The 26,309-nt window shown below is 42.6% G+C and overlaps 1 protein-coding gene across 2 annotated transcripts in view; it reads right to left on the reverse strand.

The window, feature by feature from the left end:
- Positions 1–953: 953 nt before the first annotated feature.
- EGLN3 (egl-9 family hypoxia inducible factor 3) overlaps positions 954–26,309 on the reverse strand; it is a 28,355-nt gene continuing 2,999 nt past the window's right edge. For both annotated transcript variants that reach the window (XM_039469070.2, XM_003924218.3), the window contains exons 2-5: positions 6,931–7,050; positions 4,574–4,710; positions 2,848–2,921; positions 954–2,019 (exon numbers count right to left, since the gene is read on the reverse strand). In XM_039469070.2, coding sequence (XP_039325004.1) covers positions 1,988–2,019; positions 2,848–2,921; positions 4,574–4,710; positions 6,931–7,050 — 363 coding nt within the window. In that variant the 3' untranslated portion in view covers positions 954–1,987. The remainder of the gene's footprint in view (positions 2,020–2,847; positions 2,922–4,573; positions 4,711–6,930; positions 7,051–26,309) is intronic.

Raw genomic sequence — 26,309 nt, forward strand, 5'->3', positions numbered from 1 at the left:
ATATAAAACTTCTAATAAACTTTCTTTCTTTCCTATTGAAAACTTTCAAAATTGTTCGAAAAGGGGAATTTCCTCTGTCCTATCTGAAGCTAATGTTATTTTACTCCTATAGTCCCAGGATATGGAAGGGCAAAAATATAATTTGTTCCATTTTCAGATTCATAGTGGTCAGTGAATGACTTATTCATGGGTAAACAAATATGAAATGACACTCTGACCAAAGCTTTCTAAAACTCTTAGCCTAAATGTGTAAGTCAACAATATTAGAAAGATGTGTGTAAAAATTCTAGCAAGGCTTTCCTGCCAAAGATGGAATAAATCAAACCATTAGAATGCTAATGTAGGAGACTGAGTTTATTCAAGAAGTATTTACTGAGCGCTTACTACGTGCCAGGCACTCTTTAAAGGTGCTGAGAGTAGCCTGCATTGGTTAAAAATGTGCAAAATTCCTGTCTTCACTGCACTTACGCTCTGGAGAAAGGATATAAGACAATATACATAATAAATAAGCAAATTACATAGTAATTTAGAAGGTGATAAGTATTACCTTACAATGAAATACAGCAGTCATGAGAGTGAATGGTGACAAGTCTTATCTGGAAATTCTCCAAAACCAGAAGAGGAAAAAGTAGACTTCTATCCTGGAACACTATATATACATCTCCATACCTAACAAAGGAAAATATTTCTGGCTCTTTAATGTTCATGGGATTTTCAAAGGGATTTTTAAAACATGGAAGTAGTACTGAAGACTAGGAAAACTAACTTTTGTAAAATACGTGCTCAGTACATTGTTATTGAGGCAATGCGATCTCTGCTTACTGCAGGAGTAGAAGCTTCCACAGTTCCAGTACATTCCATGATTCTGGCCATACTGCCAATCACAGTGAATCTGCAGAGCCACGTGGGCTGATGAAAGGCTGCTGGGGACAGACAACGTGGAAGAACTCAAACAGTTTTGAGATTTTTTTATTTCCATTTCCTTTTTTAAAATACAGCACCCTGTTTTTTATTGTCAAAGAAGGGTGAGCTCATTAAAAAGGGAAACTGAAAACAAACAAACAAACAGGAACACCCACATTTCCAACTCCACCTCCCTTCTCAAATTGTTCAAGATGCACACGTTTGTTGTATATCAGTAGACCTAGCTCTTTCCACAGTTACCAGAGGTTAACACAAAACTACCAAGGAGATACTTTTCCTTTAAGTTCAAATTCCATTCCAACTAAAGCAACCAAAACAACTAATGTCTAGGTTTCCTAGCTTCTGGGGAATTCGGTTCCCAGGTGAGAACTGAAAATGCAGAAAAAAATGGTGTTGCCGTCCTTATTCAGAAAGTCATTATTTTCAGCAAAATGGGGCTGAGGCAGAAAATCCAGGTGGCAGGACTGGGAAAAAACGAGTGTCCCATGGGATACTTACAAATTGTTCACTATGACAGCAGCCCTTTCTAGAGGTATGAATGTCATTAGGTTGTGATAATTCTCCAGAAACCCCAACAGCCCTGAATTAAGAACATCTAGAAACTGTTTAGATGACACAAATTCCTCTGTTTCCTGCTGTTAAGACTTCCGTGATGCCTCTCTGTGGCATCCACCACCACCATTTTTTTCTTTTCAAACCTCCTCCTTTCAAATCAGCAAGTGTACATAAAGTGCAAGTGAGGTTCGCTCCCTCGCTGTGCTCCTAAGCTCTTTCCTTGATAGTCAGTATTACCGAATCTGTTAGGTAAACCACTGGCCGAGTAGGATGTCTGCAGAAAATTTCTGGAGTTAACAAACGAGTTCATTCGGCCAAGAGAGCATCTGAAGATCAACAGTCTTGGCAAGAAAACATGAAGTACCACACACAAGACAGGGATGTGAAGAATGCAAGAAGTAGCAGGGAGATTGTTGTCACTGAAGAGGCCATCTTTGGATCTCAACTCTTAAAGAGAATTCAGGAACCATTACCAAAATGAACAAGGCCGGCAGATTTCAGCGCACAGTCAGTCCTCAGTGAGAGCAGATTCAGATTTCCCTGGGTGGGGGACAGAAAGGAGAAGAGAGGTATGGAGCCAGCTCTGATGAGTTTTATGTCACAAATGTCACCAAAAAGCCTCCAGTAAACACTTCCCATCTTATGTAAGCCTCCTGACAGAGCTTTGCAAAAGGGGTTTTCTGTGGTGTTTGAGAGGTATACAGTCCAAATGGGCTATGGGCTAGGCAATATCATACATATTTCCTTACTGCAGGATCTCTTAGAGCCGTAATTGAACACGCTAGTGAGCACTGTGACTCTTTAAGAGAAGGATAGAGGATGCAACACTTCCCACATTTCTGGGACCAGGAATTTACCAACTTGGCAGGATTTGTGTTTTAATGTAACATATTTTGGAAAATGCTGCCTTACAATACTGGTTGGAAGGGATAGGAATAGTGCTATGTCATACTCAGTTTATATTACATGAACCCTGCTTTCATACTGAGAGGCATAGTCTCACCCAATATGATAAATTTGCCATCGTAACTGGGTTCCATTATATTTCCTTTGCAATATGCCAAAATCATGGGCAGAATTTAATACTACATTTGACTGGTTAACATTAATAAGAAAAAGTTAACTACTTCCCATCTATCATAAACCATCATACATTCATTGGGCATTCTCAGGGGAAACCCCTTACATTGCTTCTGATTTTTCTACGAACCCTAAGGCCAAGGTTTCAGGATAAAACCCATCAAGGTATCATTACATTTAAAGCTAAGCTATAACAGATTGAACAGAGTATATTTAAAAATATGTAACACTGAATAAAAGTCAAGTATTAACTTGATCAAAAGTCACGGAAAATTATCAAACACATACTAGTTAAATTCCTGAACTTCTTTTTAGCTTCTGCCCTTTCTTCAGCATCGAAGTACCAGACAGTCATAGCGTATCTGTGAAAGATAAACAAATATAAGGAAAGAGGTTTAATGCTACTATTAAAAACACAAATGGCCAGGCACGGTGGCTCACACCTGTAATCCCAGCACTTCGGGAGGCCAAGGTGGGCAGATTACCAGCTCAGGAGTTTGAGTCCAGCCTGGCCGGTATTGTGAAACCCAGTCTCAACTCAAAATACAAAAAAATTGGCCGGGCACGGTGGCTCACACCTGTAATCCCAGCACTTTGGGAGGCCAAGGCGGGCGGATCACCGGAAGTCAGGAGTTCAAGACCAGCCTGACTAACATGATGAAACCCTGTCTCAAAAAAAAAAAAAAAAAAAAAAAAAAAATTAGCCAGGTGCCTGTAAAGGCAGTCATCATGAGATTGGGGAATAACCAAAGACTTCTGCCACAAACAGTGGGGTCTAGTTATTGAACCCCATGAAACACAGAAGATGACTTCAGTGGTAGAATTTGTTTCCTGCTCATCTGGAAGACATTCCAATTTGGCAGTTAATATATAACCGTGTTTGGGGTTAAGCTGTGTGATTTTGGCAGGAGGACACATGTGATCTTAATTTAATTAGGCTTAAGATTTAATCATCATCCTACCAAAACTCTCTCATCCTGCCCTGAATGCTAGTCTCAGTACAAGCTGCTCTTCATAGCCCTCCAATGCTGCCTGGTTTATTGCTTTAACACCGACAAACATAAATGAGAGGCAGAATTGGGATTCAAGATTTTCTAGATTGGTTCTAAACAATACTAAGTTGTTCAGTTATTCTGAGAATCTTCATGTGCACGTGATAAAGAAAAGATTAATAAAACATCCAACTGTTGGACTATGGATGCAGCAAGCCCAATCCAATTTCAAACCAAAAAAAGACAAAAAGGAAAAGTCAAAACCAATTACTCTTTCTTTTCTCAAGATTCTTTCTCTGCTTGCAACTAGCAGTTTATAAACTCATCCAAAGTAACCAGACAGTATTCCTGATATGGAACAGCCAAGATTCTGTAGGCATAGCTCAACATTAGATTTTTTTTTTTTTTTTTTTTTTTTTGATGGAGTTTCGCTCTTGTTACCCAGGCTGGAGTGCAATGGCGTGATCTCAGCTCACTGCAACCTCCGCCTCCCGGGTTCAGGCAATTCTCCTGCCTCAGCCTCCTGAGTAGCTGGGATTACAGGCACATGCCACCATGCCCAGCTAATTTTTTGTATTTTTAGTAAAGACGGGGTTTCACCATGTTGATCAGGACGGTCTCGATCTCTTGACCTCATGATCCACCCGCCTCGGCCTCCCAAAGTACTGGGATTACAGGCTTGAGCCACCACGCCTGGCCTTTAGATTTTTTTTAAAGGGAAAGAGAGGTAAGGGAAGGGAGGAAAGGAAAAAAGAGAAAAATACTCTTGAGAAGCTGGAATCCCATATGCTCACCTAATGGAAAACAATTTGTTAACAGTATTTTCAAAGTGAGGTTAGCTTTTATATACTAAAGAATCCAAAGTTTCCCCTTTAATTTTTGTAGATGCCAAACAAGTTTGCTATCAGCTGTGGGGTATGGTCAGTCCCCGCCGCATGCACATAACACAAGTTTAGAGTGTTCTCTGGAACTGAGGTTTGTACAACAAGCTCCAGAATGGGAATCATGGCCCCAGCTCTTACCTGGTCGCGTAAGAAGGCTGCACTTCATGTGGGTTCCTGCGATCTGACCAGAAGAACAGGAGTCTGTCAAAAATGGGCTCCACATCTGCTATGAATGATTTCCCCTCTGGAAATATCCGCAGGATCCCGCCATGTAGCTGAAAGCCGCAAAGAAGGTAGATTATTTCCTACCTCTCATGTAATTTATCAACAACCATATTTCAGCCCCATTTAGAAATATGGCATCTGCTAACCACCAATCCAAATGCATGGTACCCCAGATTCTTACTTCAACCTCATACTTTGTACCAATTTTTTTTTTTTTTTTTTTTTTTTTTGAGATTGAGTTTTGCTCCTGTTGCCAAGGCTGGAGTGCAATGGCACAATCTTGGCTCACTGTAACCTCTGCCTCCTGAGTTCAAGTAATTCTCCTGCCTCAGCCTCCCAAGTAGCTGGGATTACAGGCATGTGCCACCATGCCCAGCTAATTTTGTATTTTTATGGTCTCAAACTCCCTACCTCAGGTGATCTGCCCACCTCAGCCTCCCAAAGTCCTAGGATTACAGGCGTGATCCCAGCACTTTGGGAGGCCAAGGTGGGCAGATCTGGTATGCCCGGCCACCTTGTACCAAATTTTATTTCAGACTAGGCTAGATATCTCCTTATTCAGAATCTTAAACCAAAAGAAGCATTCCCACCCCCACAGTCATAAAGCCCATGGCCATAAAATAGAGTACTATTAGATTCAGTCATACAGATTTACCAATATTTGAGTGTTTTTGACTTTAAAAAAAGAAAAAAAAAAAAAAAAAACAAGCTGGGCACAGTGGCTGACACCTAGAATCCCAGCACTTTGGGAGGCCAAGGCAAGTGGATCACAAGATCAGGAGTTCAAGACCAGCCTGGCCAAGATGGTGAAATGTCATGTGTACTAAAAATACAAAAATTAGCCAGGTGTGGTGGTGGGTGCCTGTAATCCCAGCTACTTGGAAGGAGAAAGCAGAGAATTGCTTGAATCTAGGAGGCAGAGATTGCATTGAACCAAGATTGTGCCACTGCACTCTGGCCCAGCCAGCAGAGCAAGACTCCGTCTCGAAATAAAACAAACAGCAATTTCACATGGTTCCATCTAACCATTAACAATTTTCTAAGAAAGTCATCACACATAACTTCCCCTTCAATTAGAATGTACAGCTCTTCTGAACTCCCTTAGCTCCCATCTGACCTCGTTAGTTGGAAGTTACATGCTCTTTTCTCTGAACTCTCAGACCACCTAATCTGCACCTTTCACGACATATATCACTCTCTTTCTTGCATTACTTTTTTTTAACATGTCAACCTATTCCAACATACTAGAATAACAGTATTAGAGTAGAATTCAAGCCTCACACATCAATGTTTCTTCATAACACAATGCCTGACACTACCAGGAACTCAAATATTTGTTGAATGATTCCAGACCTTCCAATTTATTATTACCAAACTGATAACTTTATTCTCTTGTCTCTATCAGCACCTCTCAAGATTTTAAAGGAGGCCTAATGGATGTACTCCAGTCATGTTACCAAATAGGGAGAAGAGAAAGGCCTTTTTACTGATTCAGTGGTTTCCCAGGTTTCATTTTTCTGACTCTGGGTAAAATATTATTGCTTTATGACAGCCAGTATTTGCCTAATGAATGGGAAATGGAGATACAGAAGGTTCAAAAGCCAAATAAGCTTGAAAAGTTCTCTGACTTCCCAGACTCCTAAATCATTCTTAACTTTTGGAAAGCATGCAGAGTCCAGACGAATGTCTGTAAGCGTGGAACCAGGCTTCATATCTCCATCTATCTATAAGTTCTAAAATACAAAAATAAGCCACAAAAGCCTTTGGCATTCACAAACCATAGTAACCCATGGCAAGCAGCCATCAGTGAGACACACCACCCCGAGGGAGAGGACTGTGTGGGAAATCTCTCTTGGGGATGGTTTGACATCCTACAGTTCTATTTTTGTGGAACTTTCTCAATGCTGCTGCTGCGAGGGAAAAGTATCTATCCTAGTCTCCATTGAGAGTCAGAGCAACCCTGAATTAAACTGAAAAAAATTCATCCTTAGTCCTAACATCAAATGTCCTTCCCTTCATCAACCACCCCTCCCAGAGGTAGGGTTAATAATCACTCTACCTATCCCCCACCAAATTAACTTCATTGTTTTCATCTTAACAACTTGAGTACTAATTCTATTGCTGCAGGAGGTTATGAAATGGAAATAGAAATTATTCATCAGTGGGAGACAGGGCAACTATGAACTTAATACAAACTCTCCTCTAACTTATCTGAATTCCTTTTCCTACAGTTTCTAACCCCACACTCTGCTTCCATTATTCAAAAGTACCTTGGCATCCCAATTCTTGTTCAGATAGTAGATGCAGGTGATACAGCGACCATCGCCGTTGGGGTTGTCCACATGGCGAACATAACCTGTTCCATTTCCCGGATAGCAAGCCACCATTGCCTATGGAGAAATCCCAAGTAAGCTGGTTAACAAAGCGGAAACATCCCCTCCTCCCACTGGTAAGCAGACAAGTAACACAGTCTCGTTGGGTGCTATGTGACATTTATAGGTGGCTTCTGGCTTCTTAATTACATGTATGGTACATAAATTGGGACTCTTCTGTGTATAAGACTAATGGCCAGGTCACACCTATGGCTCTGCCCAGTGGAAAGTGGTTCAACAATATTCCCATAGTTCTAGAACATTTTAGACGGTTCTCCTTAAAGTAACCTATCTACATGCACTATTTGTATAACCTATTGGTATGCCCTGCCTTTCTTCGATACACCTTTTTGGAAAAGCAGTTTCTAGGTTCTCATGCTAGACCCACACAATCAGAGTCACTAGGTGTGGAGTTTAGGGATTATGACTGTTTAGCAAGTGCCCCTGCATATCACTTACACTGTTTCAGAACAATGGCTAAAGATACTTGCAGATACAAAGTGACAAAACCAATCACCAAAGGAGGAAAAGGTCAGGCTTACTTAATAAAATGCTTAGGATAGAAGGAAGGGAAAAAGTCAATAGGAAGCCACACCTTAACTTGTTAGCATAGAAAACACAGAGAGATTCCTTTCAGGGAAAAAGCTATGCATGTATCTTAATATGTGTTTCTTAATTCATGTCTTCTTCCTGATGGTATCAAATCAGGTGATAATCTCAAGTTCCATTTCTTCGTCTAAGTGCTACCTGTATCAACCAGGTAGAAGAATAGAGTAGAAAACCACACCAAAAATCCTACTGAAAATTACAATTAGAGAAAACACACCTCTAATTGTTCCATGGAAAAATTATAACAGAGTGGGGAGGCAGAGAAAAGGCAAAGTATAGAAAGTCAGTTCTTTTCTTCGCAGGATACTGCCAGGTTTTAAAAACATTTTTATAGGGATGCAGTATGTACAAGAAAACATTAGAATCCGCAACATAAGATGAGGACAGGGGTTATTTTTCCTCTTCTACTCACTGATGTATTCTTAGCACCTAGGACAGTGCCTAACATATAGAAGGTGTCCATTTAAAAAGTGATAAATAATGGCCTGGCACGGTGGCTCACGCCTATAATCCCAGCACTTTGGGAGGCTGAGGCAGGTGGATCACAAGTTAAAGACATCGAGACCATACAGGTCAACATGGTCTCTACTAAAAATACAAAAATTAGCTGGGCATGGTTGTACACGGCTGTAGTCCCAGCTAGCTGGGAGGCTGAGGCAGGAGAATCGCTTAAACCCGGGAGGCGGAGGTTGCAGTGAGCCGAGATGGTACCACTGCACTCCAGCCTGGCAACAGCGAGACTCCAACTCTAAATAAATAAACAAATAAAAACAAAATGTGATAAATAAATCAATGAAGCTGGGTGCGGTGGCTCACACCTGTAATCCCAGCACTTTCGGAGGCTGAGGTGGGTAGATCACTTGAGGTCAGAAGTTCGAAACCAGCCTGACCAACCCGGAGAAACCCCATCTCTACTAAAAATACAAAATTAGCCAGGCATGGTGGGGCACACTTGTAATTTCAGATACTTGGGAGGCTGAGGCAGGAGAATTGCTTGAACCCAGGAGGTGGAGGTTGCGGTGAGCCAAGATCGCGTCATTGCACTCCAGCCTGGGCAACAAGAGCAAAACTCCGTCTCAAAAAATTAAAAAATTAAAAAAATAAATCAATGAAATAGTGAATGGTTTTTTCTCTAAAGAGTAAGTTCACATTTTACTTAGATCAACAGCTATTTCTGTCATTTAAAAAGACCTATCTTCAAACATACATGTAAGGATCCAGTCCATGTATTTCCAGATAAGTGGCAGTGTTGCTTCGTTGGTAAAATGACCATTTGAGTAGAGCCCCAAACTAACGGGCTAGTGGTTCAATGAATCAATTTCAATGCAGCTGCCGAGTCACTCCAATAGCACCATGTAAACATGAAACTAGGCATCACACACCTTGCATACCAGATCAATAATAAGGCTGAATGGTAACTTGACTTTACAATGATTTTAAAGCTTAAATCACCATTCCTCTCAAACTCCATATCCTCATGCAGCGAACAATCCCCATATCCTGGCCTTTGAACATCAAAAGGTCAATGTGATGTCATCCTTAGAGCTCAAGTTAAGCTGTTAGAAGGTGAAACTGTGAGGCAATGTCGGTCATAAAGATTTAGCAAATGATGGTACCACTAAGCAAAGCATGGCTTGAGGAAGGGTGATTGGTAGCAAACAGAACTGATGGGTCTAGCAAGAGAAAAAGAGCTAAATAAAGTCACCTACAATGACTGAAGAATAAGCCACCCCTGGAAACAGCTATTAGGATTCTAAGAGCCACCACTGAGCCAATAATGAAAGTCGCTTAAGCCACAAACAATTGCAGGCTGGATTCCCTACTATCTCAGGCTCCCCCTACTGTGTGTGTCTGAAAAGAAAAAGTATACCATCAGTGCTATAATCTTATATGCTTCAATAGCTCTTCTCTAAGGAAAAGGTCAGTCAGTGGACTTGATGCCCACCACAGTTCACTCTGCAACTGTGACCCCAGGCTGTCTATTTCCTATAAAGAGGGGATTGGGTTACACAGCTGTCAAAGGTCCAAGAAGATCTATGACTGGAATCTAAGCAGCAACCCTTGAAAAAGCAACCCAGTTCTTCGGGTCATTAAGGAGGTTTCTCTGCCTCAGAACTCAGCTCAGATTAAAATATTGAAAAAAAGATGGATACAAACTCACAAAAGTACATCCTCTACTAAGAGCTCACTCAGGGACAAAGAGCCAATTCCAGAGGACTTCCTATTAGGACACAACCCCTACATGTCAGCAAAGTGTCTGACTGCTTAAGGGGAGGAACAGAGATAATTTTTTCTGGCCAGAGTGAATATTCACCCTCTCTCCTGGTTCCAGAAACCACATGCATCAAGTTGGAAACAATGGAAGGAAATCATTTTCGAGCAGTGGGCCAGTTGAGGCTACATTTGGCCGATTTTATCAGTGTGTTTTCTGGATGAGTAGGTCTTTGCTTGGGCATATTCCCAACTGTTTGCTCTTCTTTGACAGGGTCTAAAACCATGAGGCTAAGGATGGACGAGACGCAAGCCTGACTTCAATAACTAGCCATTCACTTCTGTGCCAATCTGTGCACGGGGCAGTCACAAACTCCGGAAGCAGATCAGTCCAACTGAGTTGCTATCTAAACCTCATCAAGCCGGGGAAGGGATTTAGAGTGTTTAACAGAGGAAAAACCTTCAATGCTTTATTGTTAAAAGAATGGGCCACAGTAACTTAATGATCATGTAACAAACATGCCAAGCAATAAACTGACACATATCAAGAGGATGCCTTCTTTAGTACAGGCTTTTTACTTATTTGAACTTCCTGACTGGATTAATGTTTGAAATTGACAGAAGTTTAACAACACATTAGTGTCATCTACAGCAGCACACACAGTATAGTCCTATAGGTCTATTCTTGGATATGCAGATAAATCCACGTGTTCACTTGCACATTCACCATTCCCTTCACTGACATTATATAGTGTACCCATGCCACCCCACAGCATCCCCATTCCCAGAGGCCTCTCCTTTGCTCTATAGCAATAGGAAATTAGTGGAGAGGTCAATCAGGCAGTCCCAGGCTGGCGCTACACCAGAGTATGTGTTCTAGACACATATGCAGCCATGTTCAGATAAGAAATGTAGGCCTGGCACAGTGGCTTATGCTGGGACTCCAGCACTTTGGGAGGCTGAAGCAAGTGAATCACATGGTTAAGAGATCGAGACCATCCTGGCCAACATTGTGAAACCCCATCCCTACTAACAATGCAAAAATTAGCCAGGTGTGGTGGTGTGCACCTATAGTTTCAACTACTCGGGAGGCTGAGACAGGAGAATCGCTTGAAGCTAGGCAGTGTAACTTGCAGTGAGCCAAGATTGCACCACTGCACTCCAGCTTGGTGACAGAGACTCCATCTCAAGAAAAAGAAATGTGTATGTATTCTTTAAAGATATACACAGATATATAGAACCGTAACAGTTTAAACCCAATATAAAAATGTGCTCCCCAAATGCCTCAGTGAAAAAGAAGACAATGGTTCTGTTAAGAGTTACTGGTGGCCGGGCGAGGTGGTACACACCTGTAATCCCAGCACTTTTGGAGGCCGAGGTGAGCAGATCACAAGGTCAGGAGATAGAGGCCATCGTGGCCATGGTGAAACCTCGTGTCTTCTAAAATAGAAAAAAATAGAAGAGTGTGGTGGCACGTGCCTGTAGTCCCATAGTCCCAGCTACTCAGGAGGCTGAGGCAGGAGAATTGCTTCAACCCAGGAGATGGAGGCTGCAGGGAGTCGAGATCGAACCACTAAATTCCAGCCTGGCGACAGAGCAAGACGATCTCCAAAAAAAAAAGAAAGGTACCGGTGAGCTGACTTCATAAAAAAACCTATCTCATCAAGTCTAAAGGTAAAGCTGAAAAATAAAAGTCCAGGATTTTCATTCCAATGCCTAAACAGAATGCTCTTGCCTGCCATCAACTGCAGCTTGATTGCATTTGAAAACGATTTCAAAAACTTAGCATCAGCAACCTCCACCATCCCCTCAGCAACGACGATCATTTTTTCAGACTCACAGGTGAGAAGGGGGTACAACCACCCTGCGATTAGGCTTACCACTTCTCTACTAACAGTTACCGAGTGTATTTTCATACAAATGTATTTTACATTGCTCATAATTTTGGAGACAGATTCGCTAGTATGACTTAGTCTTGAACAAGTTATAATAAAGTGGCATTTAAGCAAGATTTAACTCAGCAAATTCAAATATTGATTACATCTCATTTTATTTGCAAAACTGGCAATAAGTGAAAATCCATTGTTTAGGATTTGTTGAAAAGAGCATGATTTCAAAACTCTCTGGCTGGAGGAGCTTCAAACTAGTACTCTGATCCACCCACAAATGCTAGATCCCCTCTTGCTGCTAAGGAGAAATACCAGCTAACCTTTTTAAGGATTCATTTTGAATTAAGCATGATCTTGAGCAAAGCGTACTTTGAATAAAATGCAATCTAAGTATGAGATAATCTGCATTTAACTTATTTACACCCTGATTTGTTCATCTGTAAAATGGGTTTATGAAGACTGAAGGAGATAATCTACACAAAATGCTTAGTGCACAGCCAGGCACACACTAAATGCTTAATATTAGCTTTTTGTTTTTTGTGGTTTTTTTTTTTTTTTTTGAGACCGAATTTTGCTCTTGTTGCGCAGGCTGGAGGGCAATGGCACAATCTCAGCTCACTGCAACCTCTGCTTCCCAGGTCCAAGTGATTCGCCTGCCTCAGCCTCCTCAGTAACTGGGATTACAGTCATGTGCCACCACACCCAGCTAATTTTGTATTTTGAGTAGAGATGGGGTTTCTCCATGTTGGTCAGGCTGGTCTTGAACGCCCGACTTCAGGTGATCTGACCACCTTGGCCTCCCAAAGTGCTGGGATTACAGGTGTGAGCCACCACACCTGGCCAATGTTAGCTATTTTTAAAGATGATGTGGCATGTATGTCTTCTGACTGGAGGTGCAGAATGTCTCTTCTTCAGAGATCCAATTTTACTTGTTTGTAGTTTTGAATCTGGGACTGGCAAACTAAAATAGCTTTCGATGTTTGCCAGTAACAAATGATTGAAGCCAATGAGGGATACATGAGTCATGTGTGTGTTATGCCACCTACACTGGGGGGACTTGCTGTTATTTTCAATGAGAGCAAATCTTCAGATTTTATGAGAGTAGCAGGCAGTCAGACTCTTATGTAAACTCACCTAAATGTTGTTGATCCCAACTTTTTAATCAGGGCTATAAATAAATAAATACACACACACACACACACACACACACACAAACACACACACACACACATCAGGCTATATTTTAAGATCACTGTGTGAGGCCTTCCAAGAAGTAAAGCTACTTTGAGACAGCTCCTGAATGGGCACCTTCCCCATTTCTTTCCACCAGACTCAAACACATCCTGTCCAAAAACAATGCCTCATCCTTAATGCCATCCGCATTCTAATCGCATCCTCACACCTCCCTCCGTCAAGTCCTTCCCCCATGTCCACCCAGTGCAGAGCCACAGAGACCCAGGATCCTTCCCTTCTCTACCATAAGGCACAGCGACTCAGACAACTAGATGTGTAACGAGTTGGGGGCCGGGTGCAGTGGCTCACGCCTGTAATCCCAGCACTTTGGGAGGCCAAGGCCAGAGCATCACAAGGTCAGGAGTTCGAGACCAGCCTGATTAACATGGTAAAACCCCATCTCTACTAAAAACAAAAAATTAGCCAGGTGTGGTGGCACACACCTGTAATCCCAGCTACTCAAGAGACAGAGGCAGGAGAATCACTTGAACCTGGGAGGTGGAGGTTGCAGGGGACCGGGATTACACCACTGCACTCCAGCCTAGGTGACAGAGAGAGACTCCGTCTCAAAACGTAATAAAATAATTTTTTTAAAAAGTTCAGAAGGTCTAGGCCGGGCGTGGTGACCTAGACCGCGCCTTGGATCACGCCTGTAATCCAAGCACTTTGGAGGCCAAGGTGGGCGGATCAACTGAGGTCGGAAGCTGAAGACCAGCCCGATCAACATGGTGAAACCCCGTCTTTAAAAATTAAAAAAAAAAAAAAAAATCCAGAAAGTCAAATATTAAGCTACTCAGGAAAAAAAAAAAAGGAGAAATAGAAAAGAGTTGGGAAGAAATACATGAGATCATGTACCTTCTTCTGCTTGGAAAAACAGTCAAGCAACTCATCACAATGTAGAATGCGATAGCTGAAGTTTTCTGGCCAGAAATGGGTCTCATTTATATTCAGGTAACAACAGCCTAGGTGACAAACTTGCCAATGTTTTTAGTCAGCTGTGGATAGAGGAGCTGAAGGCTACACTTCCAGGGCCATTTTTCTGGTGGTTTATGTTCAGCACATATTTTAACACACACCTAGACTGTGGCCAGTGAGTGGGGCATCCTCATGATCACATACTTTAGGTCTCGCCTTCATCAAGGCACCCTGCTGAAGTAGGGGCCCCATTTGGTGATTCATCTGAGGGAGGGGAAAGGGGATTAGTAACCACAACAAAGGCACTACATGTGCTAGCAGCAGCTCTAAAAACCGAAATTCTCCTATTTAAAAAGAAAGAAAAACCAAAAAAACCTTTAGGTATGCAAACTCCTATATGTAGGCTATTGAAGGAAGGGGTAAGAAAACAACCTGAGACATGCTCTTTACAAGTTTTATTTAAAAAAAAAAAAAAAAAAAATCTAAAGACAAATTAAGCCCAAATGTCCAATTCCATTATTTTCCACTTGGCTCTGACAAGGAGTGAGAGAAAACAACTCAAAAAATCATTTGCAACTTAAATCTGGAGGATGTGAAAAGCAAACTGAAATTACCACTTTAGCCTTCTATCATCTCCCTTGTTCAAGGATATGCGATCTTCAAGGAAATGTTGTGGGATCTGTTGTTGTCAAGCAAATTCAGTTCCTACCGAACAGTGTTCACAGGGCCTCTTTACAAGACTATGGCAAGTATGCAAAGCTTTCTCCAAGCTTTAAGAAAATGTCAGTGACACAAAGTTCACACTTGCCGCCGGCTGGTCTCCTTTCTGCAGAATGAACAAAAAGGTCTCAATGTGATGATGAAGCAGCGCTAACTTCTAAGCATTAGAAGTGCTTTAGAATTTGTGTACATTCAAACTTCACCTAGACAAGCATGAAGAAAATAGTTGTAGATAACATAAGCTCTTAGAACAGGAAGAAATTTTGTCTAAGCCATCATCAGTTATCTCGGCATCTTGCTGGTTATCTGCGCTGTTGGTTAAGAGCAAGCGTAGCTACTGGCAATTCTGTTCCCTGTCTTCTAGTGCCTCTAGTTAGAGACCGATGCAACAAAATGAGGGGGAAAGAGAAAATACACTTTTGGTGGGCTGTATGTAACACAAGCTGGAAACACGTCCAGCCGCCATGTTCGCCTTCCCAAAGCCTCAGCATCGCACTGGACCATTTGGAAGATTCAGAATACCAAACAAATATCTGTCAGGTAGGTAATCCTTTCAATAAACCCAGAATTATTCATGAAAATGTTTTTTACTACTCTCGTTCCACAATGCAGACTACTTCTGCCTTCATCTTTTGCGCCCTAAATCCACACTAAAAATAATTCCTCTCGCAGAACCTACTTACCCAGAGCACTGCTACATATCACCTCACCTCCCACGGTAGAGCAACAGTCATCATGCACCTACACCTGAATTTTCTAATATTGTAGAAACTTCAGAACTTCTGAAAATAAAACAATAAGAAGTAATAACCAACTCTCAGTTGCTTTAATGAAAAGTGGGTCTGCCCACACCCTCCTGGTCAGGGGAGAGCACTGTGCCCCAGTGGCAGAGAATTTACCATCTTCACTTTAAAACCTGTCCTCAGATGAACTTGGTCCTAGCTTCAGGACCATCAACTACCCAGACTCCGGAAGCATCGATCTCCGGGGTCAGTGAGGAGAGTTCTACCCGGCACAATAGCCCTTTGAGATTCCTACATTAAAAGGATGTAAGAAATATGCACGCACACAGACGTCTGCACAGAATCCCAGGAGGTTCAAAGGCCTCTAAAGTCGAACTGTGCTGGATCAAGATTCTACTCCAGGAGACCCACACTTCACGCACGACCTTCTGAGGGCATCGTCCTCCCCCAGGAAGCCACTGCAAGGCTCAGAGGCCAGGAATTTAAGAGACTATTGTCATTCCTTTCTGCGTTGTGGTTAATTCTTCTCCTTGGAGGGGATTCAGCCAGATCCCATGCAATTAGGCACAGTAAACAGGCCCAGCAGCATGGCCATATTCATACAGGGTGTTTGAGTTTGGGCAGGCCGCCCTTCCCGTGGAGGACTGGCTCTAAGCCAGCAGGGTGATGGCTGAGTGACAGGGCTACGTGCGCTGCGTGAGGGTGGCAGCCAGCCCACACCCGAGCACACCGCCAGGCAGCCTGAGCTGGGAACTGACACTGGGAACCATCCCCCTCCCCCATCACTACCCCAGTCACCAGAGAAATGTTTTCAACAGGGCTTCCTCACAATTATAAAATCAGCAAGTCACTCCAGCCCAGGGATCAGGACATCAAGAAGCATTTAACCATTTCCTTTCTGATGCCTTTCCCCAAATATTAACAGCTGCTGTTTCCTGAGAACTCTTGTAGCCGGGTGGCATTTTGCACATATCTTGTTTAATTTCCTGGTTACTGGGAAGGTCAGCAGCAGTGTGTGCCCTGAGTCACACCGCTCACAAGTCCTCAGTAGAAGTCATTAACCCTAGAAGTTACCCTATGGACCTAGAAGTTATCTCATTAACCCTAGAAGTTACCCTATGGACCTACAAGTTATCACAGGTGTATCTACAGAGAAACATAATATTCAACTTCCTTTGATATGAAAACAGCCTTATCAGAACAATAAAATATCACCTATGGCTCTCTAAAGGCTTTGCATATAACAGACAAGGAATACTTGTGACTGCAGGCCCATCTGAGAATGGAATATGGCTCTCTTCAAATTTTCATCTGAACTTAATCCTAAAATACTTAAAAGAATCCATGATAATGCAAAACAATTGGTAAGACAAGACTTTATTAATGGATAATGTATGAAAAAATGTCATTACCAATCAAAACATGTCATGAAAAATGCCTTGAAGCAATCATCTTAAAACAGGAGAAACCTATATTTGCATTTCTGCACTTGGAGCAACAGATCTGCTGAATTAAAGAAATGACACACAGCAAGTTAGCGCGGATTAGAACTCATAAAATTCAGTAGCTATATTTATTTACTAAACAAACATTTGTATAGTGCTGTGTGTCTGACACCGTTCTGTGTGCTTCACAAATCTGACCTTCTTCGCTCTTCCTACAATCCTGTGAGGTAGGAACATTATCTCCATTTTACAGATGAGGAAATGCAGAAACAGGGAGCTTGGGTAACTTGCCTTTTTGAACTCAGTCTGGCTGAAGAGTGTGAGGTCTTAAAGTCATGCTTTACCAAGGCAGTTTATCTAACGGCTGACATTAATGAATTCACCCCCATCTCATTCTGGAAGGTACTAAGATCTTTGGTTCTACTTGAAATATTTGACTCCACCTACCTCATCCTTGCCTATCACCCTTCCAGCGTGATAGAAAAATCATAAAATACAAAAAATTGCAAGAATATCCTTAAAAAGAGTTTGCTTGGTATTCAGTCTGTGAACTCAGAGATCCAAAGGGGGAATTTTAAAAGGACAAGAGGCCAAGGAAATTGACCCTAGTTGTCCAAGTTGTCTTGTCTTTTGCTTTGGTTACTCCCAGTGCAGGGCCAACCTCAAGCCCACCGTAAAATCTCCGTAGCCCCTGCAGGGCCCACGCGGGCCTCAAATGCAGTCAGCTTGCCAAAGGCCAGACATTCACCTCCATTCACCATTTAAGGAGGGAACTGGTTCCAAAATTTGCTTCAATTCTAGTTCGGGAAAATTTAATTTGTTGGTACAAATAATAGAGAGGTTATAAACGTGTGTGTTTTAATATGCTGGTTTTTCTCAAAGATTTCCCAGATGAACTAAAAATCTGGTGGTGGTTGTTTTTGTTTTAGCAATAAATAATTAAAGTCTGATCAACTGACCTCTGACTTTCTTGTTAGCAGGGAAACTGTAGGAAGATACGCCACCATCCCTATTTAATCTCCTCTTACTGCATTAACTTTACTCAGTAGTTCTCAAACTTTAGCTTGTGTGCAATCACCTGGAGAACCTGTGAGTTTCTAACTCAGCAGGTTTGGGGAGAAACTGAAGATTTTGCATTTACAGCAAGTTCCCAGATAATGGTGATGCTTCTTATCCAGGGACCACAGAGAAGCACAGCCATTGTAAGGCAAAGTCAAGAGTTTTTGTGTAATGCCTCACCCTAAATGATAAAGGTAAAGAGGAATTAGTCAACTGCACTAGTTAATTTGGGGAACAGAAAGTGGGTGGGTAGAGCAGTACAGAGAATTACTACAGCAGTTTCTGGCACCAGCTTTGCAGTGTCATTCCTGAAGCCGGCAGGAAACTTTCCAATCGTAACTTTCTAGCATTGCTGTTTTGTGTTGGGCTCTGCCTCTGAGGATTACTGTCATATCAGTGTCGGGATTTGACTGTTGGTACGCGCCTACTCTCTCCAGGAATCAAATAAGAGGCACTGAAAGCAACTATCTTCCCTCTCGCATGGAAACGCAGTCTCAACTTTAATTCCTTATCCTAAAGGTAGATATATAATATTGGGCCTATGTTATAGTTGACGACGGTCGGCTCAGAGAAATGACTTATCCAAGATCATAGGAAGGTGAAATAAAATCTGAAGTGTCCCTCCTAATGTCAAGTGGTAGGTGCTGACCAAATTGAAGTTCAAAACTGAAACAAATATCTAACTCATCCATAAAGAAGTGAAAATTGAGGACCATGAAACTTAGCAGGGGCTGAGCTAGGACCAGAAACTGGAGGCCCTAAGGTTTTTGATTTTTTGTTTTTATTTAAGCACGGAGACTACATGATTAGAATTGGGACTACTAAACTCTAGCAAAAGTACGTAAAACAGATTATAGGGAGAATGAGAACCAAACGGCCCTAGCTTCTCTCTGATCCAGACCTGTGTGTATGAGCTGCTAGGATCCAGGTATGACTCAGGTATTTCCAGAGTGAAGCCTAGAATTTTGAAACTGAGAAAAAAAAAGAAAAAAAAACTTACAAAGTTCAGGTCCTCCTTTGAGATGGTCTCAAGTATCATGTCACTCTAATAAAATATTTAAATACTTAGGCATACAATTAGAGACCAAGCTGTATCCGCCCATCTTCCCCCCTCAATTCCCCCCACTCCCCTCCCTGCTCCCTGCAAAAAAAAAATTTAGTTTTTTTTAACACTCAAATATCCATTGAAATCAAAGTTCCTTTTGAAGATGAAATTAGGCCAACAAGCACCTATGAAGTATAAGAGACTGTTCTAGGCACTAAAAGTATAAGCTTAACAGTCTCTGCATTCAAGGAATTTCTAAGCACACAGTGGGCAGCAAAAACAGCCCAATAAATTAATGTACTGGGGCAGCCTGGATTGAGCCACCACAGAGTTCTGGGGAGCCGAAGGGAAGACTTCAGGAAACAGGCACTAGAAGGCGGGAGAGATGGATTCTGATGCGTGGAAGACAATGGGGAAGCTCATTATGCCGGTCAAGTCAGTTTCCAGCATTTCAGGGGCTGGGAAGAAAGGAAGGCAGAGGTGGGAAATTATTAAGTGTAGAAAGGTCAGATGTGGTCAGATACAGAGGGCCTTCAAAGCCGGCTACGTTTACAGCAGGCGTCCCCAAACTTTTTACACAGGGGGCCAGTTCACTGTCCCTCAGACCGTTGGAGGGCCGCCGCATACTGTGCTCCTCTCACTGACCACCAATGAAAGAGGTGCCCCTTCCTGAAGTGCAGCGGGGGGCCGGATAAAGGCCTCAGGGGGCAGCATGCGGCCCGCGGGCCGTAGTTTGGCGACGCCTGGTTTACAGTGTTTACAGCGTTGTATGGTAGATAATGAAGAGAGAGTATGGTTGGATTTTTTGATTTTTTTTTTTTTTTTTTGAGACGGAGTTTCGCTCTTGTTACCCAGGCTGGAGTGCAATGGCGCGATCTCGGCTCACCGCAACCTCCGCCTCCTGGGTTCAGGCAATTCTCCTGCCTCAGCCTCCTGAGTAGCTGGGATTACAGGCACGTGCCACCATGCCCAGCTAATTTTTTGTATTTATAGTAGAGACGGGGTTTCACCATGTTGACCAGGATGGTCTCGATCTCTTGACCTCGTGATCCACCCGCCTTGGCCTCCCAAAGTGCTGGGATTACAGGCTTGAGCCACCGCGCCCGGCCTGATTTTTTGTTTTTATTTAAGCAAAGCAACTTCCTGATTAGAACTGGGTTTGGGATTACTACACTCTAGCAAAAGTACATAAAATAGATTACACGGAGAATGAGAACCAAAGGCAAGTGATTTACGGTTACAGTAAGTTACTTTAAAAAAAACTTTCCCCCTCAAAGGATTTTTCTACTAAGAAAAGGAAGAAGGCCGGGCGCAGTGGCTCACGCCTGTAATCCCAGCACTTTGGGAGGCCGAGGTGGGTGGATCACAAGGTCAAGAGATCGAGACCATCCTGGTCAACATGGTGAAACCCCGTCTCTACTAAAAATACTAAAAATTAGCTGGGCATGGTGGCGTGTGCCTGTAATCCCAGCTACTCAGGAGGCTGAGGCAGGAGAATTGCCTGAACCCAGAAGACGGAGGTTGCGGTGAGCCGAGATCGCGCCATTGCACTCCAGCCTGGGCAACAAGAGCAAAACTCCGTCTCATAAAAAAAAAAAAAAAAAAAAAAAAAAAGAAATAAAGAAAAGGAAGAAAATTCAGGGGTTCCCCCACAAAAAAAGACAAGACTTGAGGTTCTATAGTGAACCTAAAAAGCAAAACTTTAAAAAAAAAGCACAGTAGGTGCTTCACTAACAATACTGAATGTTCCTGCCTGAGTCTTTCCTCATTATTTTGTGTTTGAAAGGGGTTTTATTGCCCTGGCCACTCACACCTGTAGTCTCAGCACTTGGGAGGCCTCCTGGGCAACATGGTGAAACCCCATCTCTACAAAAATAAAGAAAGAAAAGTTTCGTTTATTCCACTCCAATCATTCAGTTTAACCTGCAAAACAATATGAACATGAAAGAAATCATTTCCCTGCCCCAAAAAAGAACTCAGCAGTCGTGCGGGCGCATTAAGACTTCTGAATGATGGGGCCCTCAGGTCTGACCAGATAGATGTGCAGAAATGAGAGGGAACCTGGAGGGAGAGTGTGGGCTGAATCTTTGTTCTGACAACTTCAAAACAACTTCAGGTTCTCCTATTAGAATAAAAAATTGATGTTACTGACACCTGGAATTGAGTTTTTCGTTTTGTCTTCTTCCCACTGACAAAGGATCAAGGGTTACTATCTTATTATTAGATTCTTTGTATTCCAGAATTATTTTTGTATGGCAAAAGTAAGTATTTTGGCCTCATTTTGGAAAGAAAAAACAATGTTTAATATGAGATAGGCACATTTACTACAGAACCTGAGAATCGTTGATCATTGTACCTTACGAATCAAAAATTGGCTTGATTTCATAAGGAGGTATTGACACAGTACTGACCATGAAGAACATTCACAAGGTACCGAATGAATCCAGTGCAAGATCTGAAAGCCTGCATTATACGCCAGCAAACCCAGGGTCTGTAAGGCTGGGACTGTGTTGGGACCAGGGCAGGAAAACATATAGTCATTATGGACTCACCAAAAACAGGGACAGAAACTCACCCACAATCAATATCGAAACAAGATGCAAAATTAAAGTAAGTGTCATACCGGTTTAAGATGGAAATAGTCAAGAGAAAGGGCAAACAGACAGACAGCACTGAATCTGAGCCAAATCAACGGCTCCTGGCCATCTGCCAAAGCTGAACTCTGGCATCATAAAATGATTCGTCTGTTGTATTTACAATTCCAGTGCCTCTGGATTCAGCTATCCACTGGGCACTCCCGGCAGATAACCAGCAAAATACATCTGAACTATCAAGACTGTCAGAACACATGCATTTGACAAACACTAGAGAAAAGCGACACCCATTTCTTAGAGCAATATTAGTGAACAACGACAAAGTGTTGCTAGGAATTGTCAAGTCTGCTGCCATAATAATTAACAAAAAATTAATAACCTTCTCTATAGTGTTAATCTGCAAGCGACTCCTTGGTCTTTGGTGGGCACGGATCAAAATGTCATTGAATTTACCTAGGGCTGCAAAGTTAGGTCAAAAGCAGAGGCCTTGCCAAACCAAACATGAGCAGCCTTCCAAGCTTTATCATGAAGTACACAAGATGCTGGGGGTGCCTGAACTCTGCTCATTATAGGTTGGGTAGAACTCCACCCTGACCTTTAAGTTTCATCAGAGAAGTCTTTCATACATGGTGTGCGCTCTTGGGATAGGGTCATAAAATGCAAGGCTGTTTGTTACTAATGAAATGACAAGTTTTTCCAGCCAGATTCAGGAATCAGGAAAAAAACTTACTAATTTTGCTTGAGCTGAAGCAGAAAGGTTAGAAAGGGAAATAATTCATGACACTCCAAAGCCTAATGCAGAGACAGGTTTGCATAAGGCTGTTTATCAATTTTCAGTCAGAATTATATTTAAAATTCCCAAATAAAATGGTGATGCTGCTGAATTAACCTACAGACCCTGGGCCCAGTCTACCTGACTCACGGAACAACTCCAGCCAGTGTAGCTCCTTCTCTATTTTTTTTTTTCCAGGCTGGAGTGCAGTGGCACAATCTCAGCTCACTGCAACCTCTGCCTCCAGGGTTCAAGTGATTCTCCTGCCTCAGTCTCCTGAGTAGCTGAGATTACAGGTGCACGCCACCATGCCTAGCTAATTTTTTATATTTTTAGAGATAAGGTTTCACCATGTTGGACAGGCTGGTCTCGAACTCCCGACCTCATGATCCACCCCCCTCGCTCTCCCAAAGGGCTGGGATTACAGGTGTGAGCCACCGCATCCAGCCATTCCTTCTCTATTAAAGTACCTTTTACCCAACCCTTCTCAAGGATCTGCTCAAGATATCATCTCTCCAAATATAAAAACAACTGCTGAATGATCGAGACATTGGAGACATGTGCTTTCTAATATCTCTCTAGCCCTAAAAACCCATATTATTAAAGTCCTGTATAGCTTTGATCAGTTGCTCTGGCTGCTTCAAGTTAACAGAGAAATTGGAGAAAACCCAAAGAGAAACAATGGCTAATGACTGTAAAAGTGTGCTTTTTAGGGGCCGGGTGCGGTGGCTCAAGCCTGTAATCCCAGCACTTTGGGAGGCTGAGGCGGGTGGAACACAAGGTCAAGAGATCGAGACCATCTTGGTCAACAAGGTGAAACCCCGTCTCTACTAAAAATACAAAAAATTAGCTGGGCATGGTGGCTCATGCCTGTAATCCCAGCTACTCAGGAGGCTGAGACAGGAGAATTGCCTGAACCCAGGAGGCGGAGGTTGCGGTGAGCCGAGATCGTGCCATTGCACTCCAGCCTGGGTAACAAGAGCGAAACTCCATCTCAAAAAAAAAAAAAAAAAAAAAAAAAAAAGTGTGCTTTTTAACCAGAAAAAGAGGAGTTGGTGACAACCACTGCACAGTACGCTCAACTCTCAGCGTAGTTCTTTGGTGGTTTTATAATGACTTGGCACCTCCCTTCCCCCCGTCCACGGACAGGTCTACCACAGCGTGCAGCACTGAGTGATCTGTGAATGAATTAAATCGATATCCCCTGATTATCCACTTCACTGAAGCAGATAAGGTTGTAGTGAAGTGGCCAGTGGCCCAAAATTGAGCAAAAGAAAATTACAAATTAAACATACACCACCACCACCCCCCACCCCGCCTTCTTTGTTTCCAAGTGTCATTCACAAAATAGACCAAAAAAAAAAAAACACCTTGAAGGCTTGCCCACTGGAGAGACTTGTTTCACTGTCACTAGGGCTGCATTCTGTAAATTACTACTGTGATTTCCTTCCTCCAGGAGCTAAGTTATTTTTGTTTTATTTATTTATTTATTTATTCGGAGATAGAGTCTCGCTCTGTTGCCAGGCTGGAGTGCAGTGGCGCGATCTTGGCTCCCTGCAACCTCGGCCTCCCGGGTTCAAGCGATTCTCCTGCCTCAGCCTCCCAAGTAGCTGGGATTACAGATGCCCACCACCACGCCCAGCTAATTTTTGTATTTTTAGTAGAGACATTGTTTCACCATTGCTGTCGTTGGCCAGGACAGTCTTGGTTCCTTGATCTTGTGATCTGCCCACCTCAGCCTCCCAAAGTGTTGGGATTACAGGCGTGAGCTACCGGTCTGGGCAAGTTATTTCTAATACAAAAGCTTTTAGAGGAATCCTTTACATCCTTACAGAAGATGTTCCAGAGCTTCAAACTGAGCAGTCCTCCCCAAAATACCTTGTTCACAGATAGATAAAAAAGATTCTAATTGCAGAGGCACCATTTATGGCATCCAGCTCTCAAAAGAACTACGCCTCTCATGGGCCCTGGCGACCATTTTTGTGACACATCGTTTCCACATCCCTCCCACCGTGCCTGACTAAGGCAGATAGGTCCCTTGAGCCAAGGCGAGACTATCAGACTTTCTCCCAGGCCATGAAAATAGGGATTCGGGGATGTTCCTCAAGTCTCTTCTCATCTGGAACTGAAGGCTGAGGCGGCCATTGTGGAGCAGCCATCTTGAGCCATGTGCATGGGCGGGCAGCAAAAGCTGGATTGAAAGGAGGGGAAGAAATGAGCACAAGCAGGAAAGCAACGATGGAGGTCATGAGGCTCCTGAGAAAAGAACACATCAGCTGGGCGCGGTGGCTCACACCTATAATCCCAGCACTTTGGGAGGCCGAGGCTGGTGGATCACCTGAGATCAGGAGTTTAAGACGAGCCTGGCCATCATGGTGAAACCCCATCTTTAAAAAAAAAAAGAAAAAAAGAAAAAAGAAAGGATGGAAGTAGGAGAGCATAAAAGGAAAGAACATGGTCTCTGGAGTTAGACAAACCTGGGTTATAATCCCGAACTTCCCCTCTGGCGACTTAGAACAATGATGAAGGCTCAGAATTCTGCTAAAAAACTCATACACATCAACTTATTTAATGCTTCTTCCCCCAACAGCTTTAAGGCACTATTTCCCCTCATTTTACACCTCGTGTAAACCAAGCAACTTGCCTAAAGCCATAAGGTTAGTAACACTGAGCCTAAGCTCCTAACCCCAAGTTAAATTCTTTCTTACCACTGGCTTTGAAACTTTGGGCAAAGTATTTAATCACTCAGTACGTTTAAGACTCTGTTTCTGAAGATGAAGCAAGATAGTATTTGTAAAGTGCTTAGCATAATGCCAGACGATACAAACTGCTCAATAAAAGGTAGTTCTTATTATCAGTCACTAGCCAGTCTACAGGGAGCTATTTGAATCAGAGACACTTTTGGTTCTATAAATTATACATACTCTGAAAAACAGCCATTTTCAAGATCTAGGCAGCCAAAGGAAAAGGAGAAAATTATGACCGGTGTTTATCTTTGATATGGTCTAAAATGTCCAAAAAGGAGTAGCGGATAAATCCTTTGTTAACCTGAAAGCAATGATCATGCTTGAAGTTAGGGGGCGCCATACTGCTGTACATTACAGGAACCACTTCTGCCAAGGGGTCTTCAACACCCTTGGATTTCTTTCTTTCTTTCTTTTTGCCTAGAGACGAAGTCTAACGAAGTCTCGTTCTGTCGCCCAGGCTGGAGTGAAGTGGTGCAATCTCGGCTCATTGCAATCTCCACCTCCCGAGTTCAAGCAGTTCTCCAGCCTCAGCCTCCTGAGCATCTGGGATTACAGGCGCGCCACCACGCCCAGCTAACTTTTGTATTTTTAGTAAAGATGGGGGTTTCACCGTGTTGGTCAGGCTGGTCTCGAACTCCTGACCTTGTGACCCACCCGCCTCGGCCTCCCAAAGTACTGGGATGAGAGGCCTGAGCCCCCACACCCGGCTCTCACCGTTGGATTTCTGTCCAACAAAAATGAGGTAGGTAAATGCCGACCATTAACAACTTTTTTGGCAGGGAACAGGACCATCTAATGTTTCTTTCCTTATTTTTCCACAATTTCAATTTTAGGTCCAGTATATCTTTCTGTTTTACTACCAATGCCTTTGTTATTGCTTTACTGAGATAAAGGGCAATATTACATTATTCAATGATCTTTCCAAGTCCAGCAAAGAACCAAAAAAAGAAACTTGGGTAAATGTTATTAATAAGCATAACCGCAAGAAGTTTAAAGTAGCTAAAAACAATTGGTCCGAAATAAACGTACATATTGGCAATTGTTGAAACTGGGTGATGGGAGCTCATTATATTAGCCTCTTATGTTTATGCATGTTTGAAAATTTCCTGGCTAGACGTGGTGACTCACGCCTGTAATCCCAGCACTTTGGGAGGCAGAGCTGGGTGAATCACAAGGTCAGGAGATCGAGACCATCCTGGCTAACACGGTGAAACCCCATCTCTACTAAAAATTAAAAAAAAAAAAAAATCCTTAAGAAAAACTTAAAAATAAATTTAAAACATTAGTTTTTCTTG

This window comes from Saimiri boliviensis, chromosome 2, assembly GCF_048565385.1.
Source record: "Saimiri boliviensis isolate mSaiBol1 chromosome 2, mSaiBol1.pri, whole genome shotgun sequence".
Classification (NCBI taxonomy): domain Eukaryota; kingdom Metazoa; phylum Chordata; class Mammalia; order Primates; family Cebidae; genus Saimiri; species Saimiri boliviensis.